This window comes from Elgaria multicarinata, chromosome 2 (genome assembly GCF_023053635.1).
Source record: "Elgaria multicarinata webbii isolate HBS135686 ecotype San Diego chromosome 2, rElgMul1.1.pri, whole genome shotgun sequence".
NCBI classification, from domain to species: domain Eukaryota; kingdom Metazoa; phylum Chordata; class Lepidosauria; order Squamata; family Anguidae; genus Elgaria; species Elgaria multicarinata.
Window position 1 is genome coordinate 57,619,900 of NC_086172.1, and position 20,741 is coordinate 57,640,640.

The 20,741-nt window shown below is 39.4% G+C and overlaps 1 protein-coding gene across 2 annotated transcripts in view; it reads right to left on the bottom strand.

The window, feature by feature from the left end:
- Window positions 1–639: 639 nt before the first annotated feature.
- The window catches only part of KYNU (kynureninase), a 122,928-nt gene continuing 102,826 nt past the window's right edge, over window positions 640–20,741 (bottom strand). For both annotated transcript variants that reach the window (XM_063116586.1, XM_063116585.1), the window contains exons 11-14: window positions 12,570–12,622; window positions 11,137–11,222; window positions 5,455–5,685; window positions 640–3,091 (exon numbers count right to left, since the gene is read on the bottom strand). In XM_063116586.1, coding sequence (XP_062972656.1) covers window positions 2,975–3,091; window positions 5,455–5,685; window positions 11,137–11,222; window positions 12,570–12,622 — 487 coding nt within the window. In that variant the 3' untranslated portion in view covers window positions 640–2,974. The remainder of the gene's footprint in view (window positions 3,092–5,454; window positions 5,686–11,136; window positions 11,223–12,569; window positions 12,623–20,741) is intronic.

Genomic DNA, 20,741 nt, shown 5'->3' on the forward strand with positions numbered 1-20,741 from the left:
AGGTGAGCATGAAATGTAAACAAGCATGAAGTTTGCTTCAGCTATGAGTATAGTCATAGTTCAATAGTAGGACACATTCTTTGTATTCCCAAGGACCCAGATACAACTCCTGGTGACTCCAGTTTTTTTAAAAAAATCTCAGGTATCAGAGATGGAGACTTCTGCCTCAAATTCTGAAGACTACTGCCAGCCAGAATAGATAGTACTGGAAAATATATCAGTCCTATGTCTGTCAGCATTTAAGCCTGCAGCAGGTCTTGAACTACTACCCTGAGGGATGTCAGGAAGAAGTTCAGCCTGTGCAGCCCCACCCAGCCCTTTCTCAAGAAGGAAATTGTAGGGAGATTAGTCATGGCAATCTCCTTAAACTAATAGGAGGTAATCAGAGGCCATGTCTACACTGGGGAGGGGAGGGGGGAGGATCTCACGATATGCTGATCGTGAGATCCTCCCCTTTGTCCACACATGGTGCACGACATCCAGGGAGGAAGGAGGACATCGCGCCTGCCATTTTTTTCTACTGAAGATAAGCGCACGAGAGCTCCAACGAAAAGGTCAGTTTAAAAAAACACAATCCCTCTCCCCCCACCTCACCCCACCCCTCCCCCGATGAGGATATTTGTGAGGAGCTGGGATGAAACTGGGACAGCCACCCACACCTCCCATGGTCTCTGGACAGTCCTGAGACTGCAGGAATAATTGCGCTAAAAGCCGTCCCAGTTATTCTGGGGAAATGGAGGGATCTTCCCTCCCTGCCCCCAAGATCCCCTGTGCGTCATGTGGATGCACAGGGATAATCCTGGGGTGATCCCCAGGATAAGGCATGGTCTAGACATGCCCAGAGACTCATCACACAGGGGAAAATAAAGTTTTCTTACTGTTGCTTCTCAGCCCATGCGTTTGTCCCTCATTACTTCCTCTTTTGAAAGAGGAAGTAAACAACGTGTACATGGTCCATTCAGTGGGCTGTTTTGATTGCGCTGCTTCTCCTGCACACAGCAGGAAATTGCGGCAACTTCCGTCTCAAAAAATAAGTCGGATTTACTGGGGTGTTTTTTTGTGGCGCGAAGAAGGCTAGAAGGGGTGAGAGGCAGGTAGGAGGCAAACATCACTGTGAGAGGGACCTGCAAAAATCTGTGAGTGCCCAGCAATGAGCATACAACAAAACACTCATCTGATGGAGTTGTCAATTAGGCGATATTCCCTGACCTCTATAAATATTCTTGTCAGTGCGTATGGAGAGAAGTGGAGATCCTAAGTAGGTGGGGGGCAGCTTTACTGGGCATTTTAGTCTGACAAAACTTTTTTAAAAAAATCCCCACAGCATCCTGGAACTAATGGGGAAAGTTATGGCTGGCAGAGTGAAGGGCCCATTCTGGGCATTCTCTTGGACCACAGAGGGGCTTTGGTTTCAAATTAAAGATCCTGCTCTGGAACACTCCATTTGTGTGGGGTGGGGGGATTACATACATGTAGCTTTCTGCAGACAGACCATCAGTTTGCTAGTGGAGCTCCTCTCCGCCATATCCTAAACACCCTGGAACAGCTCTCAGAACTGTTCACAATCATTCTTCATCTTCCCATTCCTTTTAGGGTAACTTCCACGCTCATTCATATTGCCATGTTCATCTCATATAGAACATGCTCTTTATGGATTATATTTACCTATAGGCATCATGCAGGGGAAATTAAAATATAAGACCAATATAAAAGTTTGCCACAATGGCAGGAATGAATCTGGTTAGATATACTGTGATGGTAGAAGTACAAGATCACTGCGTGATGCTGGCCTCTTGTTGCTCCTTACATATTCAGAGAGCATAGCGTCTAAATATTTTTCGTATGGCCCACTGGTTTGACAAGGTGCTAGTTTATAGTGAGTTTACTAAGAAGCAAACACTTCCCTCTTTAAGAGCACCTGTGGAATACCTTTATACCCATGATTCAATACTGAAGCAGGAGTGAAACCCTATTTACTTCATGAAAGTGTCCCACAAATCATTGAGCACTTGAAAATCAGAAGTGTGATATCACAGCATACCAAAAAGTGACTGCCATTCTTTGAAAACTGGTAAAGCAATGAAGAATGTCAGAGGTATGACATTAACACACATGCCCCCATGATCATGGAAACCCAACTCTATCAGGGGTGACCTGTATCTGATGTATATGGCATATTTTTCTCTTACTACTGACCTTTTAGAAAAAGCTGGTTTTTGGTTCACAGTGTAATGTAAATTCCCTTCAAAAAATACTCTTTTTCTGCTGTTGATCCCATGATCTTTAAGAAGTTACTTTGAAACACAGAAACAACAGCATATAGATTTAAAATCATATAATATCATCGGTAAAGGATAGGAGATTTTGAATGTAAATCTCCTGAAAACTCATGTATGGAAAGTAGATTAGGTTTACTCCCTCTTCCATCCCATGGAATATTATACAAATACCAGTTCCATCTTGTATAAATTCTGCCCATCAACAATACCTCAAAAATGGCCAGAAATGAATGGAACAATTTAAAGACCTTTAAACCAACAAAATGTTGAGATGCACAGCATATAAGAGATCATTTTTACATTCTTAATTTATTTATTATTTATTTATTTATTGCATTTCTATACCGCCCAATAACCGGCGCTCTCTTAAATTCTGGTTATATGATGAATAGGAATGTGTGAATTTAGTTTAACACAAATTCAAATGCCCTTTAATATAAATTGTGATTAAAATATAAAGCACATTAATTTCTGGAGTCCAAATGAGTGGAAATACTAGTTTCAATAAAAAGTACATTGAAAATAACTATTCAAGTAAAATCAGTTTTTAGGAGTAAATCAGTGGAACTTAGCCCAGTCTAGCAGAAACAAACAAACAAAATTATCAAATACATTGATGCAACTTAGGTATAAGTAGTTTAAAAGATATAGCAGCACCAGCTATAAGATCAAGAAAGTAGTGTAGTGTTTTCTCCTTATTTTGCAGATGTAATTGCAGATCCCAAGATTTCAATAAATCTGTGTACGTCATGGAATGAATTGTAGAGAGGAACAGGGGCAAAGCGGAGAGCATTGGGTTCCCGCAAGTCACACTGCAAAAACAGAAAATAAACATGCTGTAATTTTTTTTAAAGCTTTTACCCTTTGCTTGGTACCATTAGAATACAACAGAATGCTTGCAGCTGTTCCCTCTTTGTCTCCAAACTGTTCATTTCACAGTGAACCCATGGCATGTAGAGGCTTCTGAGCAGCAGTGGTTATGGTTCCAGTGCAGGAGACAGTCACTAATGCAGGAATAATGGGATGAGGAATCCCACTGCTTTGGGAGCACGTTTCGGTTTCTGCTATAAAGCAGAGAACACGGTAAAGCTGACTTTCATACATGTACAACGAAGAATAACTAATTTTGATTTTCAGGCAGGGGTTCTAAAAAGAAAAGGAAAGTAAGGAAAACGGCAGGCAGAGCTTTGATGTTCCTATCTCCAATACCTATGTGCGAGAAACGAACAGTGCGCTGGCGGCCCCAGAAGGCCTGGTGTTCTAGAACGTTGGGTGCTCGGGGATTCTGAGAATTCTTGTGAAGAGAACGGATAGTGGGTGGGAAATACGTTTAATATAATGGGGGGAAAGTAAGAATTATAAAGTAGGTCAGGTCAGAGTAGTTTCCTTTGCCTCTATGAATTATACTCTGACAAGTAAGTAGTAGTTTATAGTCTTTCATGGCAGTGACTCAGTGAAAGAAGTATACTCATTTCAAATTATACATTACGAAGTCACTTTTAATAGATTCATAAGCACTGCTATGAACAGACTAATGGTCCATCCATCTCACTTCTGTGTTTTGTCAATAGACAACAAGATACAGAGAGGGTACAGTAAGATATTAAATCCAACATGACCTGACTAGACTTCTCCTTGCTCTTCTCGGCCTTGCAGCCCCCTGCGGGCCTTCCAAACCTGCTCAAACCTGCCTAACAAACGTCTCTCGTTACAAATATATTCTTTTAGGAAAACAATCATATATTGACAAACTAAAACCCTACACTGTGTGATATTTATTGCCGCAAAAAAGAAAGAAAAGAACAGAAAAAATTCTGTCAGAGTTTAGACTCATATATGCCACCTTGATTCCTTACCCACAATTTCCATCTCTCCAAACTTGCCTTGCTTGAGCTCTTCCTTCTCCCTAGTCCTACTTTCTAGCTTTGCCCAATGTTTGTTTTCTTCTAGGGTTGAACCAAATCTGTACCCCCAATTCACCTCCCAAATGTCTGCCAGCAAATGGCATGTTTCGGGGGAAAGGTATTTTCAGTGGCTTTTGAGGGGGAAATGGTTTGGGTGATTTAGGTGTGGAGAGGAGATGGGGCACTTATTTTTTTTACTGTAGTGGTGGTATGGTGCTGCTGCTGCTTTTTTACTCTAGAAGAAATGGTGATTGCTGCTTCAATAACAACTCTTTTAATTTTTTTATAGTTAAAAAAGCCATCAGTGGTTGGACCAGAGAGCAATATTCCCCCCATCCCTTAAAATTACCATGGAACGACGCAGGTCACAATCTCTTCAATATTTCCTGGGTCCCTGATGTTCAGCCAACTATTAAGCCATTAGGGATGTATGAGAAATTAGTTCGTTTATTTTTTAAACTTTTTTTTTACCAGAATTGATCCAATTTGCACTTCCCGGACCTGAGAACATACTCAAATGCAATTTGTGGTCAAAGTCCATACCTTTCCAAGCTTGCAATTTAATTCAAGTGGGTAGGAAGAGCTTAGTAACTGACTGTAACAAGGTGGCCCAAGGGCTTTTCAATTTTTTTTGTCTACATCATCATCATCTAATTATTATTAATATTAATATTATTCATCCAGTGTCCCTGAAATAACACTATTGCATCACACAGCATCGTTTCCAGGAACATTCTTCCACTCCCATTTTGGGAGCATGCAGTAAGAGTTGTTCTTCTTAGCTGCTCAATGTGGCTTTTGTCTTTAAAGAAGCTTCAAAAACAGAAGAAAAAAAATAGATATAAAATCGTTGGACCACTTCATTTAACTGTAACCTAGCTAGATTCCTGCACAGCCAGAAGCACCCACCCACCTGCTGAATATTCCGTTTTCGGGATTTTCATACCAGTCTTAGTGTTTTGGTTTAAGCCTTATGCTTGAAAATTCTCATCAAGTTATGCCTTTTATGGGAAATTTCCCCAGCAAAAAAGAAATACACTGGTGCAAGAAAAGGTATAATCTTACCAATTTTGTTTATCTTGTTCCATGGAAACTGCATGGTAGCACTACCATAAATACATTTATTTATAATGATTGAAGAAGAATCATATCAGTATTCTGACATCTTACCCACCATTACTCTTCCCTAAACATCACAATACACAAGTAATTCTAGAATTATTAACCCATGGGATGAAAGGAATCAGCAACATAAAGCCTTGATTACTTACAGCGACTCCTCTTTTTTCTAATTCTTTAAACACAGATTTAATTGGAATGGAGAAAGCCACTGTGAGCTGGCATCCTCTTTCTTCAGTATGAGAAGGTGTGATTATTTTTACAAAGGGCTTCTCAGGGTCATTTCTATCTTCGCTGTAGTAATGCTTTATCAAGTATTCCAAATAACCAGTAAGAAGAATGGATTTTCTTCTCAGAAGTTTCATTGTAGTTTTGCCAAAGATCTAAATTTAAAATAAAGAAAACAACTACATCATTGTCAGTATAACAACCAAAACTGTAGAGTAATACTCCATTCCCGACACAGACAATGTTATATGGATTACTTTAACTATGCAAAAACAAAACAAAAAACCATTTGATAATTGTATGGCTTGTTCAAAAAACAAGGACAGTAACCTTAATATGTTAAATAAGTCCTCTTTCTAAACAGAACATCTGCATGTTGTTTTGAGATTTAGGACAGATTCAAGAATTCATGTTCACCAATTTTCTTCCCACCCTACAGTGCTGAAGTAACATTCCAAGAAGACGTGTCAAAATACTTATACCGTAAGTACAAAACATTTAACTATCTGGACATCTTACAAAAGTTGTGGCTTCTCCAAAACTGCTAGCCCTATGCACAACTGGTGGGGTGTTTAGGGGATAGCAGCCCCTCAAAACTCATTTTCAGGGCTAATAATTACCTCACAAGGTACAGGGGTGAAACCAGCAGCATCTATTTGGGAACAGTGTATATAATGGCCAATCTAATTGACTTTGTTGGGACATCCCCACCCCCTATTTTCTGACTCTTCCAAAATGGGGGCTGTTAATTACATCGTAAGGTACATGGCTGAGATACTTTGTAGTGGTACCTTCCTGTATCTTAAAATATCCAAACTGCTTTATATGCAGCCAAGGTCAATAGTGGCAAAAATGGGTCCTCCTTGATTGTGGTATCCTAGTTCTGGAATTCTCTCCCCAAGGAGTCTTTGTTGCCAGGTTGTCTTGGCATTTTATGGGATGTGACCAATACTGCTCAAGTGCCAGCAGAACACAATGCTTGGGTAATGGGGACTTAGTGCTTTGGATAGGAATCGGAAACAAATTGAGATGCCCATTTCTGGAATGGGCAAGATCAACGGAGCATGAATCAGGAAATTATGCCTTATGCTATTTTATTGTTGATCATTGTTTTAAACTTTCTATCTAAGTTCCTTTCAAGCTGAAGTGTGGATCTAAATTCTAAAAATTAGGGAGCAATTCTATGGCCCCTAAATAGCATCTGAGGACCATAGGATTGTTTGGAGTCCCTACTCTGAGGATTTGAATGTTCACCACCTGGCCTCAGCTTGGCATGTCATGTAATGTGAACATAAGGGGGTAAAAATATTGCTTGCCTCTTTGTGGAAGGTAACCAGAGGTAAGCTACTGTTGCACAAACTTTGGGAAACCAGGAGATTTTAGATTCCTCCCTGCTGATGTAGCCCGTATAAAACCTGTTCACTTGAGATTTTGCAAAAGAAATATATGCTGCTAGGAAAAATGTCCGCACAGCAAACAACCTTTCCTTGTAAAAGGCAAGAAATCATTCTTGCTGTGCATTAGCGCTTATATTGTTTAGCATTTCCTTTAGAAAATGCTCCCTCTGTTTAATGTATCCCAGTGCAAGATGGCAGACAGTTTTGTAAGCCATCTCTTGCTAGAGACAGATACTATTTCACTGCACTACAGCAATTAGCACAAGGGAATCCTGATTGTGCCAAAAGAGTAATGCAGGCACAGAAAGGCAAGTCCATAGAAACTGATGAGCTCTCATTGCCTTTGACCCCCTGCCGAGGGCGAAATGGCAGATCCCCCTCCCTGTTTTGAAGAGCACCATCTGGGTCAGAGCACAGTAGCATCTCTAAGGTCACATAACGTTTACAAAAATACAAAAGATGTTTAAAGACAAACAAAATTAATTGCCAAACAGAAAAAAGTATTGCTATGCTCCTTTGCAGTTTCACAGTGTAGAATTTAACACTGGGGGGGGGGAGAGGAAACTAAAATTACTGGTAATTCTCTGGTTTATTTATTTTAGAAAATTATTTCCTATTTCCAGATGGTTTGAGAATGTCCCTAACCAAGACTGTACAGGCTGAGATGAGTAAAAACTTTGAAAATTGCAGGATATGAAAAATTATAAACCATATTCTTTATTCAAGGATGTGTTCACAAAATTAGCTTCTGAGAAATATCAGCATTTAAACGCAATAAGAGTCAACATATTATGCAGCTCCAAATATTGTGAATTGTTCTCTATCAGCAATTGCAGATAGCAGCAAAGTACACTGGACCTTCTGTGCACAGAAATTACATTTTATACAATCTTTGCATTAATTTCCCTGACCTGGGATTAGGAACGCAGCTATTTATTTATTGAAAGTTATTTTTAGGCCACCTTTAAGGGTAAAACCTTAAATGAGAGGAAAAAGAAGTTCTATGAGAAGGAAGTTGAAATAAGAGTATTCCCTTTGTCAAGTGAACATTAGGTCAAGGTATATTAACTGCTCCAATTTTTCCCCCAACATTTTACTGAAATTTGGGGAGTCTGCTTGGTATTTGGTGTATAGGTTACTTCAAACATTCTCTGTAGGAACCCAGCAGAGTCACTGCTGACATCCTTATAACACTTTTAAAGTTTCCACCCACCTTCATTCTGTTCTCCCAAGCACTGACAGATAAATTCATAAAGGGCGTTAAAGTATCTGATTCTACATTATAGATGAACTGTCAGATGTAAATCTAGGTGTAAACAACTGTGCTCAAAGTGTCTGGCTTTTTTGTATATGGCCCAGGTCATCTCCTAATCAACTAGCAGTTAAAATAGAAAGCTAACCTTAAATACAATGGAATTACTGTGGTATTTTATGAGCCCAAGTGGTATTACTTTGTAGCCATTATAACTATAAGACAAACTTGACCTAATGACTTGGCACTATGTGTGTTTTAGAGTAGAGAACAGTGCAATTTATTTTGTAAGGCAAAATTTCAACATTACATAATGTTAAGTAAAACCAGTGACCTACTGCACCAAGGTATGACTAGGTAAGTCTGATCAATATTTCAGAGTCAGACCCACATAAGTTTAAAATGAAGCTTATGTTCATTTCCCCCACCTTTAAAGGCCCATTCACACCCTGAAAAGTTGAGAGAGGGCATTATGTCATTTTTTCCCCAAGGGACAGGAGAAAATCTGTAAATATTCAGGAGAGCAGGGCTGACTAGTGGCAACAGCAGCTCCCCCCTTTCCTGTAAATCAGAGATGACCAGAAAGTAGATCTCCAGAGGTTTTGGACTTCAATTCCCAGCATTCCTCACTATTGGTTAGGGCTTCTGGAAGTTGAAGTCCAAAACATATGCAGATCTATCTTCTGCCCACACCTAGTTTAAGTCATACTTTTGCCTCCACTGCACGCAGCAACAGCACTACTATCAGCACCCATGTTCCTCCACATTACCTCACTTGGAACACTATGTCATGATGTACTGTCATTGGACAATGGTGTGTGTGTGTGTGTGTGTGTGTGTGTGTGTGTGTAAGGGTGACCCCTACCACTGGCAGTGGGGGAAGTAAAAGTATATTTTTTAAAGCAAGAAGCCAGAATGCTACTGCCACCACTTTTCATGGTAAGCTCCTCACACAAATCCCCTCTCTAATTTCCATATTTTCTTCCTCCTTCCTGGCCTCAAGCCCACCCACTCCAATTTTCACAGAAAATGTTCCTTGCAGGACGTTTGGCTCAGCATCAGCTGCAGACTACACCCTATTTGTCTTTACTGCGTCCTTGGTTGTTGTTGTTGTAAAAAATCCATATATGAATATGCAAGTGCAACTTTTATATAACAAGTAATATCAGGCTGGAGACAGATGTAGGGACAGGTGAATCTGTCAAGCTTGGTCTTGTTCAGGAACTCATCCACAGCTAGGCTTGTTCTGGCTTGTTCTGCATTGGATCATAAGCCTTTGTTTCATGTACAGAAATGTGAACATATTTCTGTATGCCTTTTTCAAAAATGTGTGCATTTTATTGTTTTGCATATATACATCCATTGACTACAGTGTGTTTTTCTGCATATTTTGAAAGTGAATATTTTCAAATGTATATTCATTTGCCTATTTTCAAATAGGCACATTTTTTAGTGTATTTTCTTCCGTTTTGCAAAATCCATCACAAATTTGGAAAAGTATAGATTTCCAACCACAAATTGTTTTCAGCTCTGTGTTTGGTTCTGGAAGATATGAATGGGGTAATCTTGCATAAATATGCAAACCCAACACATTTCTCACCTATGCCTAGACAGATGTAATACAAAAGAGCTCACGGTGCTAGAACACACTTCCTTTAAAAATGAATAATAGAATCAGAGTTGGAAGTGACCTTGGAGATCATCTAACCCAACCCTCTGCTCAGTGCACGTTCTGCAATGCAGGATGCAGCTACAGCATCCCTGACAGAAGTCCATCCAGCCTATGCTTAAATGTCTACACAAAGGAGAACCCACCACTTGCCAAGGCAGTCTATTGCACTGCCGCATAGCCTTCACTTTTAGGATGTTTCTCCTAACGTTTAGCCAAAATCTGTTTCCTTTGGAGTAACTGAGAACAACTCTGCTCTATCTTCTGCATGACAGCCTTTCCGATATTTGCAGACTATCACAGCTCTAGTAGGAATGTCTGAGAAGTCTGGTTTGGGGGTTGAGCTTGGCAAGTTTTTGTCAGCTCAGCCCCCAAGACCCCGGCTCACAGATCCCTGATCTGGCTCGACTTGATGCATTCCGAATCAGGCAAGCGCATGTTTTCCTGCTTGTTTTTTGTTTGTGTGGAATTTGCAGAAATAACAATTTGCACAAATTTGCAGCCGTAAATAGCACAATTTGTACAAAATTGCAGTTGTAAATGCTCCTTTACATCTACATTTTATGAACACAATTTTGGACAAATTGCAATTTCTGTAAATATTCCCAGCTGTGAATTTGCACAAATCAAAGTTTGTTGACAAAAAAGACGCAAACTTTCACTGGGCACCTGCAGACTGTCTGGTGGCTCGCCCCACATGCATACTGGGGTTGGGCAAATGCCAAGCAGAGCATGATTAGGACTCAGAGGAGTTCACCCATCCCCTGCTACCTTCTCCTACAAACAGAGTGCTCTGCGGCTTTGTGTCTCAAATGGAAGCAGTGAAACCTCCACTTTTCTCAGCTGAAAGAGGAAGATGTGGCAGAAGTAGTAACCTGTCAGACAAGCAAGCAAAAGCAATAAGAATCTAGAGGCAGATGTCAAAGCACTTTTATATACATTTGTCTTCAGCCATAGTTTTATTACCATATGGAAGACAATGGTCCCATTCAGAAGACACCTTAAACCATGGCTTTAACCATGGTGGTTAAGCCAGAAAGCCAGGCTGTATTCAGAAAGCACCATAAACCATGGCTTTAACCACGGTGGTTAAGTCAGAAAGCCTTATTCACCTTGGTTAAAGCCATGGTTTAAGGTGTCTTCTGAACACATCCTGGCTTTCTAGCTTAACCACTGTGGTTAAAGCCGTGGTTTAACGTGTCTTCTGAATGGGGCCACCGTTTGTTAATAATACAGAAGTTGCTTCTTATGTTAGTGCTTTATCTATCACGATACAGTATTTACTCACCTCTAAACTAGCATGAAGAGCACACACCAATAAAATGGGAGGATTTGATAATCGAAATCCATCGATTCCAGGACTCAGTTGCAATTCTGTAAGATGAATATGTTCTATTAGATTCCTAGCTTTTGTGGGTTTGTTGAAATATTTTTCTTAGTGAAATCTGTGATGAGAAAAGTAGTACCCTCGTTTTAAGAATCTTAGACCTTTTGAAAAACTTTATAACAGCTACTGGCCCAGTTCAGACATAATAACCCCAGTTCAATAAACTAAGGTTTACCAAACCAGGAACAAGTCATGCCCTCCTGTCTCACAACTCCTCTTTCCTCTTCCTTTTTCTCTAACATCTTAATTCAATATGTCCAAAATTGGCTAAACCACAGTTTCTTGAGGCACCTAAACCAGGAAACAGGTTTAAATAGTCCTTACAAACCAGCATATCAAGCCACAAATATCAAGTGACTGTACAAACCGAGTTAGACACTATTAAAATAGTAAAATCAAATGCATATATACCTCACATAAAAGACAGACGGTTTATGTGATAAATGGGCTGTATCAACTGGTAAATTATGGGAACAGAGGATGTAAGGAACTTGTTGAATTTGCCTTGATGGGAATCATGGTGTTGCTCTGTGCTATTCTTACCTAAGTATCTGATCAGTTCTGACTATAGTTGTGTATTATAATGTGCATGCTTTAAGTTTATGAAATGGCAGTATATGGATGTAATGATTTGGACAGAAAATTGCAATATCTATTTATCCATCCGTCTGAATGGCATTTTTCTTAACATGCTAGTTCTTGGCCTCCTCTCTTTTTTCTAGCAGGCGGTTTGTTTGTTTCCCCCCTTATTTTTAAATTGATATCCTACCCTTTAAAGGGCTGTGCCCTCAGGGCAAATCACAATAGAAGCAAAACAATATAATATATCTTTAAAAACCCAATATATAGTTACTTTTCAAGCTGTTACAGACTACGGCAATTAATTTAGCAATATGTGATGAGCTTCACCGATCCCAAATATTTTTTTAGGTTTGGCTGACAGCTTAAAGTCGTTTATAGTTGTTTTTAGACGTATGTTTTTTGTGTATGCTGCATGTTTTTATGGTTTTAAATTTTGTATATTGTTTTTAATTGTTTTAATCTTATGTAAACTGCCCAGAGAGCTTCGGCTATGTGACGGTATAGAAATGTAAACCACAACAACAACACGTACATACATAAAGAGGACCACAGTGAAGATCCTCTAAATGAGTAGTAGTAATTTGGTCTTGATAAATTTTTGGTCATTTTAAAAAAAAAACTTTTTAGGGCTGTCTTGAGAGAGGATTGATGACCATCTTGCAGGAGCTTCCTTACTCCTGCTGCAATCTATATAACTGGAAATAAAACATAATATAAACCCTTATGTAAAACTGAATGGGAAATATACATACTGTTTTCCATGAGAAACCTGGTTTTGAATTCATGACCCCACCATCCTATTAACCTTCAACAAATAAAGGGGAAAAGGGTAATGGCAGAATTAGTGACAGAATTAAATATTTCTTTCACATTTTATAATAAGATATACATGAAGAAACTATATGCATGGTGTCAATGATGCAGTTCCTCAAATACCACACAGCCAGGGTCAGGCTTGGATACGAGTTTTAGGATCTGAGAAAGCTTCTCAGAAAGAAGAGATCACCATTGCCGCCCCCTGAATTCTGCTCATTTTAAAATCTGAGCTGGAGAAAAATTGTCTCTTCATACCCAGCCAGCGTTAACCTTATGTAATGGCCATGCTGTGTAAATTCAGTCTTGTTTAATTTCAGAACCTACACCAAATGGGTAACCAAGCTAACTCCAAGCAGGCAAACATCACCACAGATAAAATTGCAAATTGAAATATTTAAGGCTTTATTTTAGAAAATTACAAATTTAAAGGAAGTACCATGGTGGTTATATGAGCATTAGAAATATCCTCTGAGAAAGAGAATGTAACAAAATATGAAATTAATTAAAAGATTTGCAATTGACAAAGCTGGCACTACAAATGTAGCTAGCGAGATCACAACTTGAACTGTCATTGAACATTGTTATGACTCCTTCTTATCCTCCTGTTTACTACTTGCAGTTTAAAGCTAAACTAAATACACTAAACATTATTCATTCTCCCGTTTACTTCCTCCTGCACATTCCTTGAATATAAAACTTAGCATTGCTAAGTTCCTCTAGGCATGTGAAGAATTACAAGTAGAAACTAGAGGGAAAGGAAAAACTGAAGATTTGGGAATAATTCTAAATTCCATCGTCAGAAATAACTCTTAATTCCCAACCTCTGAAAATACTCCAAGTTCTAACTTCAAAAATAATTTTAAGTTCTAAATTTTAAGAGTCTAGAGAGGTCCATAGTTATCGAAATCCTTGGGTCCAGTGGTCCAGAGAAGATTAGAGGCAAAGCTGCAAAAGAGCTAAGTGAGTTGCAGGCCTCACTATACACTTGTTCTTGTCAAAGATGGGGGTGGGAAATAAGTGATGAGACAACCGTCTTCCAATCCAAAATGGGGTGCATGAGTGATTATACCATTCATTCACCAATTAGAACCAAAGTGTCTATTTATTCCCGCCAGTAACATAGCATTTTATGCTCATGTGGTTTGGGAATATTTTAGGCACCTGTATAAAAGAGTTAATCAGAGACCTAGGCACATTGTCTTGATCATATCTCACTTGTACGTCTTTCTAGAGCTCACGTTCATCTTTGGTCATATCATTCCCAATATTTCTATTCGTGCTTTGTTATGATTTCTTAACCAATAGGCATTGAGCTTCAGCATTTTTATTAGCATATGTACAACAGTAACTTTGTCAAATGCTATTTTTCCTCCTCAGTTCTTCTGTTTACTCATACACTCATATCAGCTGTCTGCCAGCACATCTTGGTCTGTGAAGCCACTTGTAAAGACAACTGCATTTCCCCCCTCTTCTTCAAAGTAAGTCCTGCAAAGTCTTAGAGTTGTTATAAGGCAGTAGTCAACTGCGTCATTCTGTTAGTGCAAATGACATTGAGCAAGCAAAAACTAGGTTTTGAACTATGCGCAAGAGAAGAATTCAACTAAAGTTAGATTTGCACAAGCATGGTTGCGCAAGCAGTTTTGTATTATGCTTGTGCAACCCATTGTGATATCTGTTGCGCAACTGCTTTGCACCCATTGTGCAACTGCTTCACAACCAGTTGCACAAGAGTAATGGGCAACCACTTGCACAATGAAAAGATTCAGCAGCACTTCACAATTGAATTTGTGGAATGTCACCATTGGATGCTGTCCATAATGCCCTAGCACCTATTAGTATAGAATCAAAACTTCAAAGTCTTCTTACCCATGGGTCAGGGGTCTAAAATATAAGTCTGGGTGCTTCTTAAATATGAGTCTAGAGTCTTTTAGGGGATCTTCTTGTAGATCTCCCAGAAACCCTCATTCAGGTCATTCAACCAGTCCAGATCAAATTGGCCATCTAATTAGCCATCTTCAGAACAAAATTAGCCATCTTCAGAGCAAAATGATTTAACCTTTTAGAACCAAATTAACACTTTGTGTGGCCAGGAAAAGTTCCCACCAAGGGACCTCTCCTGGCTCTGAAAAGTATTTGAAAGCTGGAATCTTGAAGACTCTTCCCTAATCGCCAGCTGCAACTGACAACATTCTGTGGGAATGAGCAACTTTCACCAAGACCTCTCCTGGCTGTCTCAAACTGTCAAAAGCAACCATGAAAATGGGGTTCCTGTATGCAATGTAACTACAAAAGAGGTGGATTTGAAAATGCCACACCTGTTGTGGGAAAAGCATGCCCCCTCTTGGTCCAGAGAGTTTCCTGAGAACAGCCTATTTACCCAAGCCTGATCACATTTGATTGCCTGAGATATGTGGGAACAATCCCTGACTGCAATGGTGAAACTAGAGCTGGATGTTGGGGTCAAAATCCAACCCCCCCCCAAATATTCATCCAGACAGCAGCAAGTGATGGGGGCAGGGGCAAACAGTCCCCGCATTAGCACTTGGACCAGAATGGACATGAAGGGACCCATCAGACCCGACATTGTTGGCCGCAGGAACCTTTCTTCATTAAAAAAAAAATGAATTAGAGTTAGGAGACACCTGACTGTGCATGTCCCTTGTTATAGATGCTCATTCTAATATTTTTACTTTAAAACATATCCTTTTCTACTAATACTACTACTACTAATAATAATGCTTATTCTCAAATAAATGTGTTTAGCATCAGGGCAGCAGAAGCAAACTCCATTTTATTCCTGTAATCATAATGGAGTTTTTTGTTGTTGAAAGGAATGCATTTGTGCTCCTGTTTGTCCCAAAAGGACAAACTGAGGGTTCAGTTTAAATGCTCACAAAAGGCTTGCAGGTACCCGAAAAGCACTCACCCCCCGCCAACTCCTACCTTACCTTTTGGGTCAGAGAAAGAAGTGGTGAAGGTAGTAGGTGCTCTAGAGGCTCCAGAATTTGTTTTCCCACTGGGAATAGGAATGCAACTACCTGTCCCATAATCCATGGTAGGGAATGGACATAATTTGCATCATTTCCATGGGGCCATTGGAGGAGTCTTTGGGATGGCATAGGTCAATTAATGATACCAGTGCAACACAAGAACCAGTCATAATGTTGTGCTGCAACAGTAGTCACTATATTCTATCCTGAATATATATTTCATGTAACTCGTTTTATTTATTTATTTATTTATTTACTTACAGGATTTATACATCGCTCTAAATCTAATAAGTTTCCTAAGTGGTGAACTCCTGGGATTTGGCTTTTAGTCAATCACCCTATATACAAATGACTATTAGAATATCTTGTACCAAATAAAGTGTTTGATTTTTTAAAACTTGTGAATATTATACTTCTGGGGAAATAAATTCTTTACAATCCTCTCTAATCTATAGCAGAGTATCATTACAAACAGCAGAGTTGTGAAACATCACACTAGTGCTTAGTATTATTGCTGCCATTCAAATTTCTATTGAAACCACTAACAAAATAATAGCATTTGTTTATGACATAACATTACATTGTCAAAATATATAAAACACAATAAAATTAATGCCCGAGAGATCTGAATCCGGATGCTTTGAATCACATACAAAACGTCAGCAACGGCTTTACAGTTTCAAGGTACACTATATTTTACCATAAAACACAGTGTTAGTACATATTACTGTTATTACAACATCCCAATCTAGTCAACGTTGCAAGTCTTACATCATTTTAATAGGCTTTGTTTAGCAAAACAAAAAAGAAACAAAAAAAACATTAACAGATTATCATGTTTCACAAAAAGAAGTTCTAAGATAAAAAAAATGTTAGAGTAAGAAAATGACTTAAATAAACCATCTCAGAATGTTTAGTGGATAATATTAGTTTGATCATTGGGCAGGTAAGACATTAATCTTGAGTGCCGGCCATTAGGGGACATTGCAACCAGGTCACAGCCTTCCATGATTTTACCTGTGTTAGTATTTGTCCGAGCCCTTATAACAGCTAAAAGAAAGTTATTATCACGTTGGAAGGATTAATGTTCACCTCCCATAATGCAATGGACTGAGGATTTAAGAATTCTATCAATATCTGAATGGGTGGTATATAGATGCCACTTGCAAGTGGATAAATGTGGATATTTGGTCTGCTTTTCCAGAAACCAATGCATAACTCTCTCCCCCTGTTTTTTAATGAATGGTGTATCCTATGCATGTAATGCTTGTACTTTTTCTTTCCCACAATTTTTTTTCTGTTCTGTTTTCTTAAATTCACAAGAAAAAAATAAAATAAAAGATGAAGGAAGATGAGAGAGAAAAAAGAGACTGTTTTGTGATCTCTATATAACCACTGTATAATCTACCAAGTACTGATTAAAAGCCCTCATGTGGGCTCTATACTTCTTCCCTATGTTAATCAGCAAAATGGCCATGAAAGAAAAAGGTCATTTGTCAGCTCTGCTACAACAACCCCAAAAACACTGAAAGGAGAATAAGAAATACAGGTTGGAAGGATAGGAGCCAGGAAGAGAGAGCATAAAGGGAGGAGGAGGCGGCAATATGGGTCAGTCATGAAGGCCTTGAGTATTCATCAAAACCACAAACAAAACCACAAACTTGTACTCTAATTCTTAGTCAGGCAGCACATATTCAATGTTCAATAGCATTTTTTCTACACAAATGGTAGGTGAAACAGGAAGAACCAACACAGAATCAGTTTACTGAAAAAGCTGAAAACCTCCAAGTATTTCTGAAGGCCAACATAACTCATTACTTTATGAATAAAATTGTTCCATGCATTATATACGCCAGATGCTGGGGAATATGGGTGGGAGGGTGTGCTGTTGTGGGTCCCTGGTCGACAGCTGGTTGGCCACTGTGTGAACAGAGTGCTGGATTAGATGTACCCTTGGCCTGATCCAGTAGGGCTCATCTTATTATCATTCATTAGCACTTTTCTTGAATACCAGAAGGAAGCAGCTACATAAGAAAGGTGATATTGGATGCAGATCAGTCCCAGGGGGACAACTGAGTACTGAGACTGCTCCCTACATTTTATTTCTTCTTCCAAGATCAAAATTAAAACCAAAACAACAAACAAATCAGGAATAAAACACCCGATTGATTCCACACATTTTCTCACTAAGAGGACAACATATGAATCAGTTTTGTAACCTTTGTGACAATATTCCAAAACTAGTCTAGAGTAGAAACATTCTTGGTAATGATGGGACAAAAATTAGAGAACAAAATTATAAAGAGAACTGAAATCTCCAAATGCTTGAGAAGTTAGCTTTTGATGGTGACCTTATTATCCTTCAACATTCTGCCCACCCCCTTCTCCACCTAAAACACAGAATATGTTGTTTTATAACTCCTTAGATACAACTCGGGATGTTATAGTTGCATTTAATTCTCAGTTGTTCTTAGTTGTACATTTGGGTCTATTCTACCTTCATCTTAATGGCCTACATAAATATTTATGACTGGAGAAGGGGCTGAAAAATTGGAACTCTCAAGAAGTATTGATCTTGAAAGGGGTGAGGGAGAAACATAAAATTAAGTCTGCTACCTTCCTGCCAAATATCAGCCTGTTATTCAAAATAGCTGAGGTGTTAAGACATAACTATAATGGTTTATAAATATATGTTATAAAAATAAGAGGCAGCAAAATTGCATGGTAAGATACTATACTAAAACTGATTGAATAGCAAATATTCTGCATGCAGAATCACTACTTGGGATGCATTAACTATCAAGATACACTTGGTTTCTCAATAGCAAGAACATGCTTAATGCATATGGCTTCTTCACTTTGGCCAAAGCTTATTATTAGGGATGACTAAAGTCAGCCAGAGAAATTCTATGGTAGAATCCATACGGCAGCAGTTGTCAGGACAACTACATTTCCCATGGTCTTCTAGACTTTGTGCCATGATGCATCTTTACCCAATAATCCTATTCAGATTATTAGTTCCCAGGGGTACAGCATGCGTGAAGGGCCTATTGAAAACGTCCCCCCAATCATAGAAAACGTTGCTTCTATGGCACCTTCAACCAACTTCGGCTGGTGTGAACAGCTGTAACCTTACCTGGACATAAAAGCCTAGCCTCAGTGCCCTGTGCACCTCCAGATTACACCACTATAATGTATTTAACATGGGACTGCCTTTGAAGATGGTTCAGAAAGTGCAATCAGTGCAACATACAGCTGTGAGGATACAAACTGGGACTGAGAGTTCTGATCATATTTGGCCTGTGCTTCTCCAATTACACTGGGTCCCAGTTTGTTTGTAGGCTCAATTTAAGTTCTGGTTTTGGCCTTTGGAGCCTTTGTGACTCGGGACCACAATACCTGAAGGACCATGTGTCTGCACATTTGCCTTCCCATACACTACTAGTCTATTCAAAGGAGGTTATTCGTCACATGCTCTCACCATCTGTAGTGTGAGAGGTGACTTTAAAGTAAAGAGGGCACCCCAACTAGAATGGTCTCCACAGAGAGGTTCACCTGGTACTCACCTTGATATCATTTTGGTACCAAGCAACAATCTCTCTCACTCCACCCACTCGCCCATGGCTTTAAATCCTTTCTATGTTTACTTTTACACTCCTTTGTTTTTGTTTGTATTTCTGCTGACTGATTTTTTGTGGCTCTTTTTTATTGCGGTTAGCGATGGGGTGAAAATCCACCTGGGCCTGTGAGGGCAACGGACGCCCCCATGTCCAGCCCTCACAGGCGCCAATGGATGAGCCCAGTGGATTTTTGCCCCAATGCTGCCAAAGGACAAAGGGGGCTCAGTTCCAGGCAGAACTCAGTTCACTCAGACCTGCGTGCACCCTTTGTCTTTCCCCCCTGCTGTGATAATGGTGGCTACTATTGACACAGAGGGGGGAAATACACAATTTCCCCAAGCTGGGGAAAGGCCCCCATCAGTTGGGGGTGGGGGAGAAAAGCCATTTTCACCAAGGTTGGGGAAATCGTGTACTTCCCCCCTCCACTTTAATGGTGGCAGCAGAGTGAAAGATCATTTGCGCAAGGTTTTAAGAGAGCCTTTAATGCCACAACTGGCGCAGGGGAAAGACAAAGCACACTTTCCAGGGGCTCCAGAAAGTGTGCATTTCCCCTGGGGAATTGCACACTTTCCGGAGGCCCTGGAAACTGCGCTATGCCAAGTGTTCAGCCGGGTCAGCCGAACAGGACCGCCAAGCAGTGCTTGGAGAACTTGCGGAGTGAGCATCCCATGAGTTCTATAGTTCCTAATTTGTGGTGCATTAGTATTTTAGTTTAGTTTCATTGTAATTTGAACTTTTTATAAATCCCTTAAACAAACAAACAAAATGATAAAGTAGTAACAGTATGCTGACAGAGCAGGTAATAGCTTCAGTATTTATATAGTTGCTTGCCCAATTTCAAGGCTGAAATGAAATATAATTAGGAATTCTAAAGCATATTTCAGAGGCCGGGTTTCTACCTTCACAGCATGCTCCCATTTTGCCAATCAAGAGGTAGCAAGACAGAAGATTTTTTAAAGAGCAAGTATCATGCCCAAAAGGATCATCATTTGCCCCTATTGCTTTCAAGCACGGCTACTCTAGGGAGCAATCCCATCAGTAAGTATTTTTATTTAGCTCAGTTTTCCCTTCACATCTTTATGGTTAGAATGAAGCATTGGGCATTCACAACTTGACTTGTTTCGTTTGTAGTTGCATTAATGATGCAATGGCGTGGGATATAATGATTGCTATGTATATGCGGTGTAGACATCAAAGGAGATCCAGTTTAAAGAACATAAGGGAAAAAACCAAAAATATTCCTTTGACCCATGCTTCTGAATAACAGATGAGCATACTCCTCATTTATAATTTATAACCTGGAGGATCATGGGGTTCATTTGCGTTCTAGGAAGGAAAAAAAGAATCCTATCGACACCAAGTACTGATTGTAGCTTGAGTTTTCCAATTCTGAACTAAGCTTCTTCACCAAAATCAGTCATCAGTTCTGACAAAACAAATTGTTCATTCCTCATCAACAAGAAATGAAATAATAGCTGTTGTTAAACTATTAAAAATT